The sequence below is a fragment of the Henckelia pumila genome, chromosome 4 (genome assembly GCF_033568475.1).
Source record: "Henckelia pumila isolate YLH828 chromosome 4, ASM3356847v2, whole genome shotgun sequence".
NCBI classification, from domain to species: Eukaryota; Viridiplantae; Streptophyta; class Magnoliopsida; order Lamiales; family Gesneriaceae; genus Henckelia; species Henckelia pumila.
In genome coordinates, this window is record NC_133123.1 from 11,380,222 (window position 1) to 11,397,889 (window position 17,668).

Consider the following 17,668-nt stretch of genomic DNA (forward strand, 5'->3'; position numbering starts at 1 on the left):
AATTATCTCGGTTAAACAAAATAATTTTTTTTAAAAAAAATAACCCACCAATGTGTATTTGAAATTACTCAAATACACAATGGGAGAGTAACTTTTCAAAAAAAGTATTTCGGAAGATTTTTATTCTTTCCGATATATCTATTTCTTTAGAATAATGTCAGAAGTACAACATATATCGTGTACAACGATATTTACAACAAATATATCGTGAGATTTTGCTATTATATCGCGATATTTTACATTCAATTTATCATGAGATTTTGATAAATGAAATTTTTGTATTGAATTTGTTGTGTTGTACAAATTAATGTACAAATTTGATTGTATATATAACATTGCTCATTTCTTTATTATTTTTGTCTTGTCAACTTTTAGTTTTAATCTATTATTTTTTAAAAAAATAATTGTAATTATGACTGTGATATAATATCAATACAACACTGACATATTCAAATGAAAAATAATTAAAATTACCAACACAGATTAAATTTGAAATTCGAGAACATAAAAATAAATCATGACTCTATAAACATACAAAATCAAAAATACAATTTTATCTGAAAATATTATATTTATTTTCCCTCTACTGCAAAAATAAATTTTAATTTAATCGATAAACTTATATCATTTGAAAAATATTTCGCCACTGTAGCGTTTGGGATTTCTCTGGATAATCATGGAGCTCAGGAAATTTCTTTTCCCGCGTTGAAACCCGAGATATTGGAAAAATTACAGGTGAAGTATAAATTGCCTTCGATTTTACTGGGTCCGACCGTAGCGAATTATGGTATGAAGGATCGAGTTACATTGCTGCTTCCCTCGATACCAAAAGAGTCCGGTTTTGGTCATGAAGTTGGTATGTATTACTTTCTTGATTTTTGGGTCACTTCTGATTCAGAAAACAAAGTATTAATCTTTGTTGGGAACTCATTGCATTCACTATATGGCCTATGGATGGATTCTATGCAGACAATTTGTTGAAAGCGCAACCTAAAAGAACACGCATCCATGTAATTGGGCCATTCCGTTATTCTCTTGATCGTGGGATTGAATACTTGAATCCCTTAAATGGCTATATGGGTTTGTTTCTGCAATTCCTCGATGCATCCCCCATGCTAGCTATGTTATAGACTTTTAACATTTTGTTTTAGTTGCATTGAGTTTATGAAATGATTTTTTTTCCCTAGTTTATTTTGTGTTTTCTTGTAAATTATAGCAGTAAGATTCATTTATAAAAAGTGATGAATGCATTTTAGCTTACATTGTAATCAGCACTTGGCCTTGTCCAAATAAAATCTATGATGAATATCATTTTTGAGGCCCGCAGTTTTACCTCTATGAAGATAGATGTATGCATGAGTATACACATTATTTTTGGTGTTTCGAATGACATTGCATTGCTCATGCTCATACTCATGTATTATTTGTTTATATGTGGTCCTTGTACTCTTGGGACTAATTTTTTTTACAGGACTAGTTTGTAGTGATTCTTTATTTATGCAGTGGAATCTTTGCTTATCTTTTAACGACTGTAGTTTTGATAAAGCCTTCACTTCTACTAGTTTTGGATTCATTATGGTGGCTCTAGAAAGACGTATCGAAACTGAATGCATGATGATATCTTCCTTGAGTGAAAATCATTATAAACAGCGAATGATAGTTAGCATGTAGAGATTAATTATTTTGTAAAAATAATTGACAACGATCGGGTTCTGCAACTGGTTTCTGATTATTAAATTTTCAGTTGTTTAAAGTGACCTTTTGTTTTCTCATGGTTTACGATTTTTTGTGATTATTATATAAATATCAAGGAAAGTCTGTGCTACTGCATCTGTCCCTCACTATAGCTGTCAACAACATCAATATTTCATGCATTTGTAATTTCTCAGGAATATTTTATAAAATTAATGCATTTGTCTCTAGCCCATATAAATGTGAGTTGTTTGTGATATGCTATACAATTGCTTTGTCTCATTGTACTGTCTTAGCATCACTTTCGAACTTCAAATAGATGCAACGGATATGCATTTATCTTGGTGTCTTCTTGATATTTTGTCTTCATTTGCACCAGTCAAATGACTTGGTGAAACAAGAAGAAACATTGAATTAATATCATACATTTGTTGCAAGCATATGTGTCAAATGCAACAAAAGAACTAATCTCTAGACAATGATGAGATCAAGTTGTAAATCTTCAAACTTGTGTGATTCCTATTTCTTGGAATGTTTTATTTTTATGGGATTCCATAAGAGTAGAAAAATTAAATTGTATCATATTTCTGTATCTAATGTTTTATGTTTATGATATTAAATTGAATTAATATCATACATTTGTTGCAAGCATATTTCCTTTTTTTCTTTTTCTTTTTTCAGGAACTGCATTTATTGTGGCTGCAGAGTGGGAATCTATGGAAGTTGAGGGATATTGATCTGGATTATGGTCGAAGTCCCAAATTTGAAGCACATGGTATATAACGGTTCTTGGTTTATCTTGATTTATATGTATGTTATGGGAAAAATGGAACTGCACATTAAAGATTTTAACGTTTTCGATACAGGCAATAATGTTGATCATTTTGTTTGTTATCACGTCCATCATTGGATATTGATACCTTTGGTTCTTCTCTATTTAAGGCATTGTGTTGATGTATTTAGAGTTTGGAAAGGTAGGCAGAGCGGTTACATTTACTGATTTGAATCTTTTTCTCACTGACGTGTATCTCTAATTTGTTCAATATGTTACCCGAATATATTAATCGAATTAAATGATCTAAAATTATAACCAACTTAAGTAAATCTTGATATAGTCCTAGACAACTGTCATCAGTATTACAGTAAGGAAAGTGTTATCTACATACTCAAAACAAATGGATTATTAGTCTGAGTTCCAACCTATCATAGATGTAACTATCCTTGCTAAGTTTTCTTCTTTCCGTCACTTTTTTTTTAGATCAACCTTTTGGCGGAATGTGTGAAACTTGCTTGACCTATTCTGATTTGTCTTTCAACATTGTTGGAAAGAATAACATGTTTCTTGGGTTAGACTATTTGTTCTCGTATTAACATAAATCGGTGGCGGTTTTGTTTCGAAAAGAAAAACAATTCTTGATAAAAATGTAAAATGGAAGTATATACATCCTTCCGATCAATCTTCTGAAAAAACAAGTTAACAACTGAAATTGGAATTGATTTAGATTGATATATGTTTAATCAGTTGCAACTGCATCAAATCATTTTGTCCCTTCTCTTTATCTCGGTGACACGTGCAAAGGTAGTTATGTTGGTGATCATAATATTCACTCTCGTTCATTCTCTAATGCGTTGCTTATCTCTTTTTTCCCTGTGTCCCTTGTCCCATTTAGGCTTTCTGTTTTTCATATGGCTTTGTATCAGGATACCGTTAATGCTCTCCACGATAATTTTCCCATCCCCAACTGGTAATGCTTTCCACGATAATGCTCTCCACCGTTAATGTGTCAGGATACGGTTAATGCTCTCCACGATAATTTTCACATCTCCACGATAATTTTCACATCTCCTTTCTCTTCCTCTATCCTATCATCATACAAGACAACACATGAAGTTGTCACAAACCCATTTATTTACGGTCATCTAACTTTTTCTTGTTTAGCTGAAGTTTGAAGATGATTTTCTATCTATGACTAAACCTATTAAAATGGTAGTTTGTTGTATAACTCATCTAGTTTAAGGCTCGATGGCGGTGTAGACCATACTCTTTAATCAGGAAAAACTCAATTATCTTCCCCTCTCTAGGAAGAAATCTGTTTGATATATATCTGGATTTTGGGTTATCCTTTAGAAACTACCGTTTTTTTAATGTTGATCCAAAGGTAAGTTTTCGAGGTTCCCACGAGTCAATCCTACTCCACCTATACCAAATTTATTCCAGTACAATTCAATAGCTTTAAATTTCGCTATTGAGTTTTTCCTCGTAATACAACGGAGTCTTTACTATGGACGTGTTTGATGCAAATGTGTCCCATGTATTTGATGCTAATCTTTTTACGATGTAGAAAACTAATATATGTCGGAGTTTACTTGTCATTTCAATATTTATTCTTTTCACCGCATATCCTCTAAATTAATTTTGTTCAGATTTCTGCAACATCTTATAGCCATTTAGGTGTTACTATTCCTTTTCTTTTTGCATGCTTATATTTTAGCTATCTGATGGCAGAATGAGTGTCAACTATCTGGAGGCGAAGTTATCTTGCATATTCGAGACACTCTAACTTTGAAGCAATTTCGGCAAGTTATGGCATTATATGGTAAACCTTTAGTCGATGTAGGAGACAAACAATAAAGAACTACACAAATCAAGTACTTAACAACTATTCTATAATGTATTTAAGAAGTCGTCCCCCTACTTTCTAGCTCATATTGTTATGGGAAGAGTAAATTATTTACCTTTTGCTTAAGTTGGATTATGCTGAACTATCTCGCGTCACTCAGAATCCATGAAATGAGTAAGTAGAATTGAATGGAACACCAATGTTGTAAGGATATGAGCACGTCTACTATAAAAGTTTGAGGTTTTTTTGAAAGTGGCTAAAGAAATTTTTCTGTACTTGTAACTGTACCATTATGTACACAAAATTTATATCAGGGAATACAAAAACTAAATAAATTCAACTAAAAAGGGTCTGGTTTTTAAGAACCCTTGAAAATTTCAGATTTCAATAGCACACTTGATGTTTTTGGACAATTATTAATGATATAATGCGGTGGTGAAAAAGCTGTCAAATTATCATAAACATGCTGGTAATCTTTTGACACATAATTGCTGACAAATTAAATAAATCCAGCATCTTGATTTTTTTCCATAAGAGCACAAATTTCATTTATTATTCCATGACATCAGTCCACCTCCTCTTTCTCTGCATCTCTGTAAACTGCATTTTCTGTCCTCTCTTCTTACCCTTACACCAGTGCCTTCTCTTACAATTTATTCAACTCTCTGTGAGGATCTTTCACTCTGCGGCTTCAAAAGATTCCTGGGAATTTTTTTTCAAGTTTTTTTTTTTATTAAAGAAACGTGTAACTGTTTCTCTTATCTCTGATGTCTCTCGCTACTATGCTAATGCCTTCTGCCTTTCCAAAAATCATACTTAGGGGTTTCAGTTTTTGAGGTTCGACTAATTTCTAATACATACATTTGAAAATCTGAGAAACTTCTGAACCAAAACCAGAGAATTAGGGAGAAAACTCAATACTTTGTTTTTTTGCCTTTCGAAAATCTGAAATTTCCAACCCTTACATTTTAAAGATAGGAGAAATTTCTGATATACACATCTTAGAAATGTAAAAAAAAAATTGAAACCTTGTTTCCTATTTTAAATTTCTGCTTATAAGAGACCTAATTTGTTTTGGTGATTGCAAGTGCAAAAACACTTGTATGGATATACGTGCATTTTCCTATTGTAGATTTTGAATGAAATCGTGTAGATGCTTCTCTTTTTATAACTTAATTATTCTATGGTTTGTTTCAGGGCTTTCTTAATTGAGGCTTTCTGAAGTGGAAGAGAATTCAATCCTCCCATTCACGTTAGTACATCAGAATCTCATTCAAAAAGTTTTCAGTGCATGCAATCTGTGTAGTTTATATCTCTAACTATATGCTGTATGTGTAATTTCATCTACATCTACACACATGCAAGCCCTTGCGTGGATAATGCACATTTGATGGGTGCATCTTGATTTTTCTCGCATGAGTTGCTATGGTTCTGCATAAATTTTGGTTATATTTTATTGCTCTGATGGCTATTATTTTCTTTTAATTCTCTTTCCAAAGCTTTTGATTCAATCAACAAGAAGAGCAAAATGCCATTATCAGGATCCTCTAGATCAAGCCCACTCGTGATAAATGACAATGAGGAGATTCAATCCCCCAAGAAAGATGATAATCCTGTTAAAATTGTGGAAGTACCTGAAGGTAAGAGGGAGAAAGAACCAATTTCAATATAGGCACTAAATTTGGGTTGTCCACCTGTATTTAAATAAAATTTGCCAAATTGTTGTCATATACATTATTTATGATTATATGGTTAATAGTTACCAACATATTTTTGTTTCTTGTAAAAGAAGGTATGGGATTTCAGAGACAGAAAGATGTCACAGAGAATAGCAAGCAACGAAAGTTGCATGGGAAAATAGGTAAAGAAAAAAAAAGGAAAGAAGAGGAGTTTCCCGAACTCCCTAACTTCTCTCTTGAGTTAAGGCAAGAAGAAATCTCTGAAGACATCTACGGAATGACCGGTAAAACACCTTCGAGGACACTAAGAAAGCGGGAAAAGAATGTCCAGAAACAGATTGAGGTAGCAAACAGTTTATTGATCTAACCATTTTGATTTTTTTTGTGATTAATTTTTTTCTTTTTTGTTCTTTTAGTTAATTTTTCCTGGTGGAAGTTTAAAAGCAATAACAGTTGGCAAATATAAAGTCTAGGAAGGTACAATTTCATCCTCTTCGTTTTTTTTTACATTTAATGAGCATTTTATTACACACATCATGAGTAGAAAAAAGAAATATTGCAGTAGATGTTACCGGTTATGAATTTCAAGAAACTTTGCTTCTTAGGGGGAATATAACTTTTTTGCTTAGAGTTTCCTTCAAATTTGTATCCTGAGAAGAATTTTTTTTAAATCCAAAAACTTCTTGTATATATTCACGCAACTCGTGTAAATAGGTCAAATCAAAACAGGAATTATTGTTTAGACAGGCTAGATCCCTTTCTTTTTCTGTCAAAAAAGTAAAGATTTCATTGAACACTAAAACTTGTGACTAAAAGAGTATTAGACATAATAGCGAAGATCAATTTAATAATTGTGCTCTGACGGAATGAAAATATTTTTTGGGCATCCTACTTTTTAAACGAACTAAAGTACATCATTTATCGTTCTTTCTGTTTATGTAATACGGCTTCTGTATATGAGTAGTTCTATATTTTCGTGGGTGGCAAGTGCGCGTATGTACAAAGTGTAGTATAACAAAGTACTTGTATGTATTAAGCATTGTCAATTCTTTTTTTGGATTACACACATGAATTAGATGTCTCCGTAAATTGATGCGCATCAAATATTCCTTTCTTCCCTTCCTTGACAAGCTATATTTTGAGGGAGGTTTTTTAAGCTTAATTACGAGCCTTAGAAACATGAAGATTGATCTGTATATGATATTTTGTTTTGCAATTCTTGTAGAATATGGAAGATCCAGACATGAGATTGGAGCTTACTGAAAGGTGTTGAATAGTTGTGAAGGTTTTAGAGGATTTGGATTTGTTTTAATATAGCGATGCACAAGACTTATCAACCAGTACAAGTGGCGTTTAAAGAATGAAATGTCCACTTCGTGGTACAAACCATGTTAGTTTAGCTTCTTAGTTCTTAGGTCTTTTAGCAACTCTGCTAAGGTCTTGAAGCTTATTTTATATACTAGTTCGATGTATTTCATGAATCTTAACTTACCAGGTTTTGAGTACCTGTGGACCATAACTATTAGTTCAACTTGTATTGGAGACATAATTCTCATTGGCTGCAGTTGCTATAACTTGCTGTATGACAACCTAGGTGGAAGATGAATTAATTGCGAAGTTTTTGAGTTCCATCATTCATTGTTTTTGAGACTACAACATGCATATGTTTCTACACATATTATGCACATGCGCACACACTTGTTTTGCTTACATACGCGACTTTTCAACTTCCTGGACGTACTTTCCAAATCATATCTAAGTTTGGGTTTAGTGCCGAAGATCATCTTCATCAGTTGTAAGCCATGGCACTTGGTCTGAAATGTGGGGCTCCTGCAGGATGCTGGAGTTTTGAAGAAAACAATTGAATGGTGGATGCACTAAGATATTATGATTATATGTTTTTAACCATTTTAAACTTTATTTTTTTCGGGCGTGAATGTCGTTTGTGTCTATACATGCATGGGAAATGGCTAGTGAAATGCTTTTCATTCGTTTTTGCGTTCTTTTGTCCCTTATAAATAAATCATCGTGTTCTTTGAAGTGAGTGCGTGTGAATTATTTATTCATTTTTATATAGAATTAACTTTTCATATTTTGTCTGAGTTTGACACATCTATCAAATATAAATGGAAAAAAAGAAAATGAAAACTATCAAATAAAAATAAATGAAAAAAAAAAAAAGAAAAAGAAAGGGCACTTCTACTTTTCATCAAATGTGTCTGAATAATTTACTCGAAAAAAATGTTTTGAATAATTTCTTAAAAAATGTGTTTATATAATAAAATATAATACGATTGAAAATTAGAGTTGTACACATACAAAATGGTATAGAACATAAAAAAATATTCATGTGAGACAGTTTCATAGGTCAATTTTGTGAGACATGTATCTTATTTATGTTACTTATGAAAAAAAATTATTTTCATGCTCATAGTATTACTTTTTATTGTAAATATAGATAAGATTGATTGTCTCACGGATAAAAATCCACGAAATCGTCGCACGAGATATCTGCTGATGAAAAATATATGGGAGATAATATAGGCCATCACGACTTCCATTATATATATAAGTGTGTGTGTGTGTGTTAAGATTAAGGAATAAAAACCCTAATTCTAGCATGAAATTATTGACATAAAATCCTTAATGTCTTTCTTATGTGTTGGAATTATATTGAATCACCTTTATTCTTTTACCTATTATCACAATGAATTACATACGAATTAACATGCATAAACACATAATCAATCATAAGCTCAAAAAACGGTTGTTATGAGACGATCTCACGAATTTATATTTATGAGTTGAGATGAGTTGATTTGGTTTATATTTATATTAAAAAAATAGAGTAACACTCCTGTGAGACGATCTCATCCGTGTTGACTACCCATATTTATAATAATAAGTAATACTTTTGACATAAAATGTAATAATTTTTAATGGATAACCCATATAAGAGACTCGTCTCAAAAAAATGATCCTTGAGACCGTCTCATATGAGTTTTTGTCTAAAAAATAATACTTTTTATAAACCGTCTTAGATCGAATATCCATCTAATAAAATTGATCTGTGAGACAATCTCAGATAAATTTTTGTGTTATATTAAACGATCTTCTCACAAAACTCAGTTGCATTTAGCACTATTGTTGTCAAATAATAAATTGAACATAAATTGAAAAATGAAAGAATCGCGCTTTTTTCATACGGTTACAATATATGATAAAATATAAATAAAAACAGATTAAATATAACGAATGTTTTTTTGTATTATTATACCGACAACCGCACTTTTTTGATAGATTTTTAAAATCATCGATCAAATAACTATATCGCAATTAATTTTTTAACGCTTGCGTATTTATTTAAGATTATTGTGAAAGCTAAATGTTGTGTGTTTATCTATGGTATATATTACCATACCACATAGATCACAAATGTATAATTATTTATCGATGAAGTTGGTTCTTAAGATTAATCCCGATATTGTAATATTGTATATGCATGTTATTTATTAATTTCTCCACAAATGAAGAAAAATAAAAAAGATAATAAAAAAATAACATCGAGAATATCACATGACATCAGCCTAAAAGGGCAAAATAGTGATTTAACACCAGACTCAGTCGTAGTTATTTCAGCAGCTTGTGCAGAATTACAACATAACATCTTCTGCAAAAAGCCATTTTCTCTCTATGCAAACACACTTCCTTCTTCCTCATGCTTTGTTTCTTCCAAGCCCCAACTTCCCCAAATCTACCCTAATTATGCGCCAACATATACATACACATTTGGATCTTGTGGATTTTCTCTTGGGCTGAATCGCTCGCTGATCAAGCATCAGTTAGCGTGTGTGTGTGGGTGTTTTTTTCTTCATTTTGTGTTTGGATTGCAACCAGTTCGTGCCGAGAACGAACCGCGTTGTTTTGAATACCTACATCGGTGATATGGCGTCTACTGCTCCGTCGAAGTCCCAGCCGCTGCATGATTTCAATCTGCCGTCCTTTAAATGCAGTAAAGAAGGAAACTCCAGCGGCCACCCACAGCGCCGTCGTTCTGTTAACTCGCCGCTGCCGAGGCGTGATCCGTCTTCTATCTCGCCGCTCCGTCAGTCGCCGTTGCGGGAATTCGTTTCTGCACCGACCCAGCATCTGAAGTCTCCGTTGAGAGATTCCGTGTCTCCGTCACTCCTCGAGTCTCAGGATGATGTGGGCAAACAGTCTCCGGTACGCTCAAGCGTACCATGTAAAGAGTCTCCTGAACGCGAGATGGTGAAGAACTCGCCGATGGGTAGTGACGCGGTCAAAAAATCTCCAGTTCACGGTGACTCCGTGAAGCAATTTCCGAAGCGTGATTCCGCTTCGGACTCCCAGACTTTAGAGAGGAATAAACGTGGTTTTATTGAGTATAAAAGGAATCGTTCGAGGAATTCTGCCTGTGAAAGTGTGAAGGATGGGGTTTTCTCTTCGAGTTCTGAGCCAACTGTTCAGAAATCAGAGAAAAGGCAGAAGGTGACAGAAGTTGATGCGGCTGGAATTAAAAATTCAAAATTCTTGATAAAAATTCCTCGCAAGAACAAATCTGAAGAGGGCATGATACCGGAAGTCCCCAAGAAGATCGACAATGATGATAAAGGTGGTGAGACTGATGGGCTGAAAGGAGAGAAGAAAACGGATAAAAATATAAACGAAGAAATCAAGATAAGAAATTTGAGACCGCGCAAGCCTGTCAGCAAGTGCCTCAATGCGAATGCAGCTGGAGCAAAAATGAGTACTCCGCTCATGTCTGATAAAAATAAACGTCAGTCACCTTTGGGGAGTGGGGCCAATAGATCCGTGAAAATTGAGGGGAATAGTAATGGCGGTGCTGCTGGTGGGGAGAAGAAAGTGAAAAAAAAGCTGAGCATTTCGGTTGCATTGTCCAAGGCGGAGATAGAGGAGGACATTTTCTCTATGACTGGATCAAAGCCCAGGAGAAAGCCTAAGAAGAGGGCCAAGAACGCACAGAAACAAGTGGATGTGAGTAAAGATTTGATCTTTGATATTGTTTTGAATATTATATTTGATTTATGCAAGTTTAAAATGTTAGGTTTCCATGGTAAGCTCTTTTCTTTTGTAATGTTTGTCATTGCAGTTTGTGTTTCCTGGAATGTGGCTGGTATCCATAACTCCAGATTCATACAAGGTTTCGGAGAACTATCTCAAGGTGTACCATTGATCTACTTAATTTGGTTCTATTACAGTGTCGTTGTGGTAGTTTGATCTGTTGTTTTATTTCAAATGGTTATTCCTGATACAGGGTTAGATGCAACAGACGGACATATAATTGAGCCTCCAAATGCATATGTGGAAGTTTATAAGGTGCTTGGGATCCCATCCTTGATTGCATTTGAGGTGTAATCGTGGATTTTATGATAGTTTTCCTCCTAAACTATGAATTTATAATATTACAGACTTTCAGTTTATTGATAATTTTATCTCGCTGGTTTTCGCGGGTTAGTTTGTTCAGTGTACTGACTTTTGTTTGGGAACTTTATTGTGAATCGGAATAGTTGGGAGGTGCCTTACATCTGGCTTTTAATCCTTATTCTCCTGCATGTGCTATCATTATAATTCTTTTGGTGCGAATAACTCATGCAAAGCTTATTGACGATCACCCCGACCCATACAAAATCAATTGCTACAAAGAAACTCTATTTTGTGATAAATCTGCATAGCGTTTTGAATTCCGACTTTTTTTGGGAACTTTATCGTGAATCCGAATAGTTGGGAGGTGCCTTGCGTCTGGCTTTTAATCCTTGTTCTCCTGCATGTGCTATCGTTGGAATTTTTTTGGTGCGAATAACTCATGCAATTCTTATTGATGACAACCCCCCACCCATAAATTGATTTGAAGAAACTCGTTTTTCTTAATAAATCTGGGTAGCGTTTTGGATTCCGAGGCACAACCAACATTGTGTGATGTGATTTGAGTATGGCGGTGTGAAAAGAATAGTGCCTCTCAATCCACATTTAAAAGTTGGAAATGCTAGGCAAAAAAAACGTTACCCAGAGAAGATCTTCCTGCGAAACCCTAGGGCAGATATTCGGAACCCTTCTCTCCTAGAAATCAGTATCTCAAATATATTGATGGAGGGATGTAGAAGAGAAACGCCAATATCTTTCCTTTTTTTTTCCTGAAAATAAATCTTCGGTAGTTATGAAGCCCTGGTCGTGGTAAATTCTTTTCACGTTCACGTTTAACGGACGGTATCTTTTAGATACTTCAATTTTGAAACTACTATTGTATGGTGCAATATTCAATTTTTTCCACTTCTATGTCATCATTTATGGGGGTTGTCACTACAATGTAAATATCTGGCATGAATGAGACAAATCCAGGTTAAATTACACAAATTTCTGTAATTAGCAACTGTCCTACAACAAATTTAAGAAGTTGGGCTAATTGCATGCATTATCCCTGAAATCACGAGATTGCTGAATACCTCTTGTAACTGTTTGACTCCACGTGTTTCAAATTTTGAGCACAAACACTTTGGAAACAAGTACGAACAAGCGGTCAAATGCTCAAAATTTGAGAACATGGGGATGCATGTGCTCAAAATTTGAAAACACGGGGGTTAATAGATCATTTTTTTTAATAGGAGATTTTTAGTAATCTCATGATTTCACAAGAGTGGTGTATGCAGTTAACTCTATGAATTTTCTTGCGTATGGTATTATAAGGAGGTTAAATCACGTAGCCTTTTCTAAACAAACTTGATATGCCTTCTTCTTAAACTATTTATGGAAGGTGAGTAAGGATGATGGAAGAAACATTAAATGTTTATCATTGGTGGCAATTATAGGGTTTTTATATTTGATGTAATTGATTATGGTGAACCATGTTTACACCACAATAAAAAACAAAATACACAACACAGAAAAAGACGATGGCTTTACATAAAACCGTTGTCTTTCATCATTTAACAATGGTTTTAGTGAAAACCGATTTCTTTTGACACAAAAAAGTGTTAATAGATAACGGTTTTGGCAAACCGTTGTGGTAATAAACAACGGTTTTCAAAAACCGTTGTGTTAATAGACAACGGTTTTTGCAAACCATTGCTTGTTTTTTTAGAGTGATAGACACTGTTGCCTATTTATATACACATGCATACATGTAAATACCATAGAAGAAAGAAAACTCAATCCCTGACCCCCAACCCGTCACTTTCCTTTTCCCCTCTCCAAGTCACCGCCACCGGGAATGAGTCTGCCGACCCTCCTCCACCAAGCCCATAACCTGTAGCTTCGATCTAAGCCTTGAATCTCGAGTTAGGAGCCTGACTCTGCGCGACTCGAAGCATTGTTCATGACATTTCTTTTCTGCTGCGTCGTGTTTTTTTTTTTTCCAATGTAAAGAATTCTCTGCTAATTAAATGTTTTGAGTAACTTCTTGTTACTGTTTGCTGAACCTGCAAGAGACCATTTACCCAGTTCTGTACAATTATTACTCAATTGCTTCACATATACCCAGGGTCTGCCCTTCTCTTGCGCTACTTTAATATCAATTTTTTGGTGGATCTGTTGCATTATGATTTATATGCTGTGCCTAATTTCCAATTACAGGGTTCAATCTTTGTTCAGTCTCATGTTCGTGCTCATGTAAAACTGATGTGGTTATTGAGTTCTGCAACCCCAATAGGTTGGCTCAACTGGATGATACAATTTAAAGAGAAATCACGAAAGACAGTGAGTTTTATGGTTGCAGCTCATCAGTATATCTAATGTTTAATTGTTTCATATATGTAACCTTAGAGTTCTCTCAAGTATTACTTCTTTTTTTGGAAAATCTGGACCGAATACTAGATAGGTTGTTTGTGCATTTAATACTACTTAAATCTTCTTATTTGTCTTTTTTTTTAGTATTTTCATTTTTCTGATAATTTTAACAGCTAATATTCTCATCAGATACCTTAAGCCAATAAATTTGGTGTAAACCAATTATTTTTTGCCCTTAATAGAAACTATATGATTGAATAAGAGTATACAAATTCCTTAATCAGATCTTTTGCCACAATTTTCCAATTCTTATATTGAACATTATGCAATCGCATACCTTCAATTGATGTTTATAATAGGAAATTTTACATTGATGGCAATCTTTTGTGTTGCAATCTAGTGATGTATATCGATCCTTTTTCAACTAGAGGACTCACATCAATGCTTTATCGTTTCATATTTTTGCATGTAGGGGGATTAAAATGTTGGAGTTGCACTTCTAACCTATCTGTTCCGATGGCCTCTGATATTCTTTTCTATCAGGTAATTTTGTTGTGGCGCTTTTGCTCTTCCAGTTATGAAACTAGTCACTAACAAAAGCGGACCTGTAGTAGCACTTAGCAATCTTTGTTTCAACTTTCATGTCCAAAAAGTTGACTTTCTTCCCAATTTTGTTTTCCTTTTATTCTATTTGTTTTCACTTCGTCGTTAGGAAATCTAAATGATTTGTTTAATCCACTTTTTGACCAAAGGCGACGTGGTGCTATTTTTAAGGTGGGTATCGTTCATCACTTCCTCAATGTTATTCAATTGGACACCTGACAACATTGAGTTTGGATAACATTTACTTTGACGGTGTTGTGGATATAGGTTCCTGAACCCCTTATTCCACCCACAGGAGCTCGTGTGATGTCCCTCATCGTGGTCTATCCAAGGTTCTGAATTTTATAGTTCTGTTCTTAAATAAGATATGGGCTCCACTGCCTCGCCTTCTTGTCCCCTGTCCCGAAGGAGACAGTGGACTTCAGGTGAGTCTGATTAGTAGAAGATATGTTACATTTTTATGATGGTTTGTTGTTTTTTTTTTTGTTTTTTTGGTGATAACGTGTTTTTCTCAAAGTTCGTCTAACTTCAATTGGTTGGATTGTATAGTATATTTTTTATTATCTATGATTTGGGAGTACCTGCTCTTACAGGCCTGATTCTCCTGTGTATTATTTTTTCAGTTCTTTAAGACAATGTGCACATCCTTTGATTTTATGCATGAGATATGATGATTTTCTGAGCTCTAATTGTTTATGATGCTGAGAAAGTGAGAATCCATTAGCATATGCTAGTTTCATGTTGCAAAATGTGATGTTGTCGTGATAAATGATCACCTGCAGAGTAAGGTTGATTTAAAAAGTATTTTACATTGCCAAATATATTGTCCTTTTTTCCTGTTGGTTAATAAGCAACACATATGACTTAAGTTTCCAGTTTGATTTCTGAAAAATGCTTTGGTTTATTTCTCATTTATTTGACAATTCCACAAAATAGAGTTGTTTTCTTAATCTTCAGCGTTGTTGATGACTTTAAATAATTGGCAATTGCAGATTGTAGGTAATTTTGGAAAGAGGGTGGGTTTAGTTCTTTATAATATATATATATATATATAGAAATTTTCAGCTGCCCAACCAATGCTGCCCAACTCGTCCCTGACAACTAAAACCCGGTACCGTGTTTTAGTGATATGAAAAATTAAAAAAAAAACAACTAAAACCCGGTATACCGGGTTTTAGTGATCTGGGACGAAGTTGGTAGGAATGGTTGGGCAGCTGAGAATTACTATATATATATATATATATATATATATATATATATTAACCATGGAAATCATTATTCTCTTGAATCTTAAGACAGAGGCCAGAACCACGAGTTTCTATGTTATGTGTGGATTATATTTCTTAAAAAACAGCATCACCTTTTCAACTATCAAGATTAAAATGATGATGTAGGACAGCTTGAGAATGGGTTGATTTAAAGGAATGCTGGCCCAGTGGCCGAGGCTTATTATATGTTCACAGCTAGCATCTGTATACCTTTGATTACTTGGCAGCAACATCAAACATCCGTAAGTTATCTTCTTCCTCCTAGGTATGTCAACATCTGGACATAATACTTACTTTGAGTTATTCTCTTATTCTTGCAGGCTCCAGAGGCAGGATTGCTGGCCCCAGATCTGGTATACCTTGACATATCACCAGAGGTATATCTTGTTTTAGACTGTCAGTGTAGAAGTATGATAAGCTTGTTCAGTAGGGCGTGATGAGCTTAGATTCACAGCTATTTTCAGATGCAATAGGATTGATACACATTCGAGATGCACTTAACTATGTCCCTGTGACTTAGATAGGATTAATGTCAGATCCCTTCTTTAGTGATATTGTTTTAGACTGTCAGTTGTAGAAGTAGTATGTTAGGCTTGTTCAATATGGTGCTAGGACATATATTGGATATGATTGTGATAAAGCTACAAAAATTACATTTACAATTATTGAGATCTTAAATTGTGGGGATTGAAATTATGTTTAAACGAGGAAAATAGACTGCACACATGTGTACATTCAAGCGGTTGTCCGTATAACGCAACTTTTTTAAAAAAATTTGTGTAGATCTTAAATCGTGGGGATTGAAGTGTCCTAGTAGTCAAGAACCCCAAGAACTGCAAAGCGAAATAACTATGACAAATTGAGTGTTGGTGGGAGAAAGTCATATTTTTTCTACATTAAATAAATCGAAATCTGATTTCTTTTCCATTAAGGCCAAATTTCATTTAATTGTGATGACATCAGTCCACCTTCTTTCCCAGCATCTATATAACTTACAATATATTTTCCTTCTCTTCTCACTCTTGCACCAATACCTTCCCCTTGTCCACAAATTATTTCTGCCACTGTAAGCATTTTTCATTCTGCAGTTTCAAATCATATTTGGACTTCTTTATTTTGGATAGTTTTTGTCATCTTAAGAGTTGCTGCAACTCTTGTCTTCTGTAGTTCCTCTAGTTACTATGACAATGTCCTCTTCTTTCCCCATAACAATATTTTAATGTAAACAGTTTTTGAAGTTCAGAAATTTTAGCGCACACATTTGAAAATTCAGAAAATTGTTCGAGCCATAACACTGATAAAAATAAAACTTGAGATTCGGATTTTTTTTTTTTTACCGACATTCGATAATTTCTTATTTACATTTGAAAGATCAGAGAATTTTCTGATCAATGGATCCGAGAATCTTATAAAACTTGAAACTTTGTTTTTTTATCTCCTTTGAAATTTCTATATAGATATGATATTTTACACATGCATGTAACTGCACATATACAATAATACAAACTCTCAAGTTGAAATACGTTAACTTCATTCATTCTCCTTTCTTGTTACAGGGTCTTCTGTAGAGAAAGGGAATTCATTTCTCCCATACATGTGAGTAGACAGGATCTCCTCAATTTTGATTTTATTTTATTTTTTATTTTCGGTATTTTGTCTATGTGCAACACATATGTCTATTTTTGGCATTTTAGTCAGAGATCGGAGTGTTTATTTTGTTGATATTTAGTGGGTACTAAAGAGTTCTCTCTACGGATATCACATCCGGTTTTTTGTAATTATCACATGATTCTTTATATATATGTACATATATCATACGATCTCGTTTCTTATCCAAAAAAAAAATGTCTGTCTGCATGTATATGCGCACAAATGTACATTGGATCCGAGAATTTGTTTTAGACACAAGTACAGTAAAACATATATAAAGTATAAAGTAATAAGGTCTAGTTACGTGAAAAGTTTCATTCATGGTCACAATTTTTTGTTATAGTATCAGAATACAACACTAGAGTTTTTGGATGCGATACGAAAAAAGTGCTTT

The 17,668-nt window shown here is 33.9% G+C and overlaps 2 protein-coding genes across 9 annotated transcripts; both read left to right on the top strand.

Moving 5' to 3' along the window:
• The first annotated feature begins 657 nt into the window (after positions 1 to 657).
• LOC140865215 (uncharacterized) lies at positions 658 to 7,604 on the top strand. Its single transcript, XM_073269780.1, has 9 exons — positions 658 to 856; positions 970 to 1,010; positions 2,374 to 2,467; positions 2,559 to 2,666; positions 5,511 to 5,565; positions 5,813 to 5,953; positions 6,106 to 6,335; positions 6,409 to 6,469; positions 7,218 to 7,604. The coding sequence occupies exons 1-5, from the start codon at positions 790 to 792 to the stop codon at positions 5,519 to 5,521; spliced, it is 321 nt and encodes a 106-aa protein (XP_073125881.1). The 5' UTR covers positions 658 to 789; the 3' UTR covers positions 5,522 to 5,565; positions 5,813 to 5,953; positions 6,106 to 6,335; positions 6,409 to 6,469; positions 7,218 to 7,604.
• Positions 7,605 to 9,675: 2,071 nt separating this feature from the next.
• LOC140864556 (uncharacterized) lies at positions 9,676 to 17,468 on the top strand. Of its 8 annotated transcripts, none has more exons than XR_012144279.1 (10): positions 9,676 to 11,008; positions 11,124 to 11,195; positions 11,289 to 11,350; positions 13,601 to 13,723; positions 14,226 to 14,296; positions 14,466 to 14,527; positions 14,624 to 14,781; positions 15,751 to 15,866; positions 15,945 to 16,001; positions 17,181 to 17,467. XR_012144279.1 is itself a non-coding variant. In XM_073268814.1 (3 exons), the coding sequence occupies exons 1-3, from the start codon at positions 9,938 to 9,940 to the stop codon at positions 11,292 to 11,294; spliced, it is 1,149 nt and encodes a 382-aa protein (XP_073124915.1). In that variant the 5' UTR covers positions 9,676 to 9,937; the 3' UTR covers positions 11,295 to 13,078. The 8 variants fall into 8 exon arrangements, 1 of the variants encoding a protein (XP_073124915.1); XR_012144280.1 differs by having other exon boundaries at positions 14,506 to 14,527; XR_012144277.1 differs by having other exon boundaries at positions 14,226 to 14,527.
• The last annotated feature ends 200 nt before the right edge of the window (positions 17,469 to 17,668 follow it).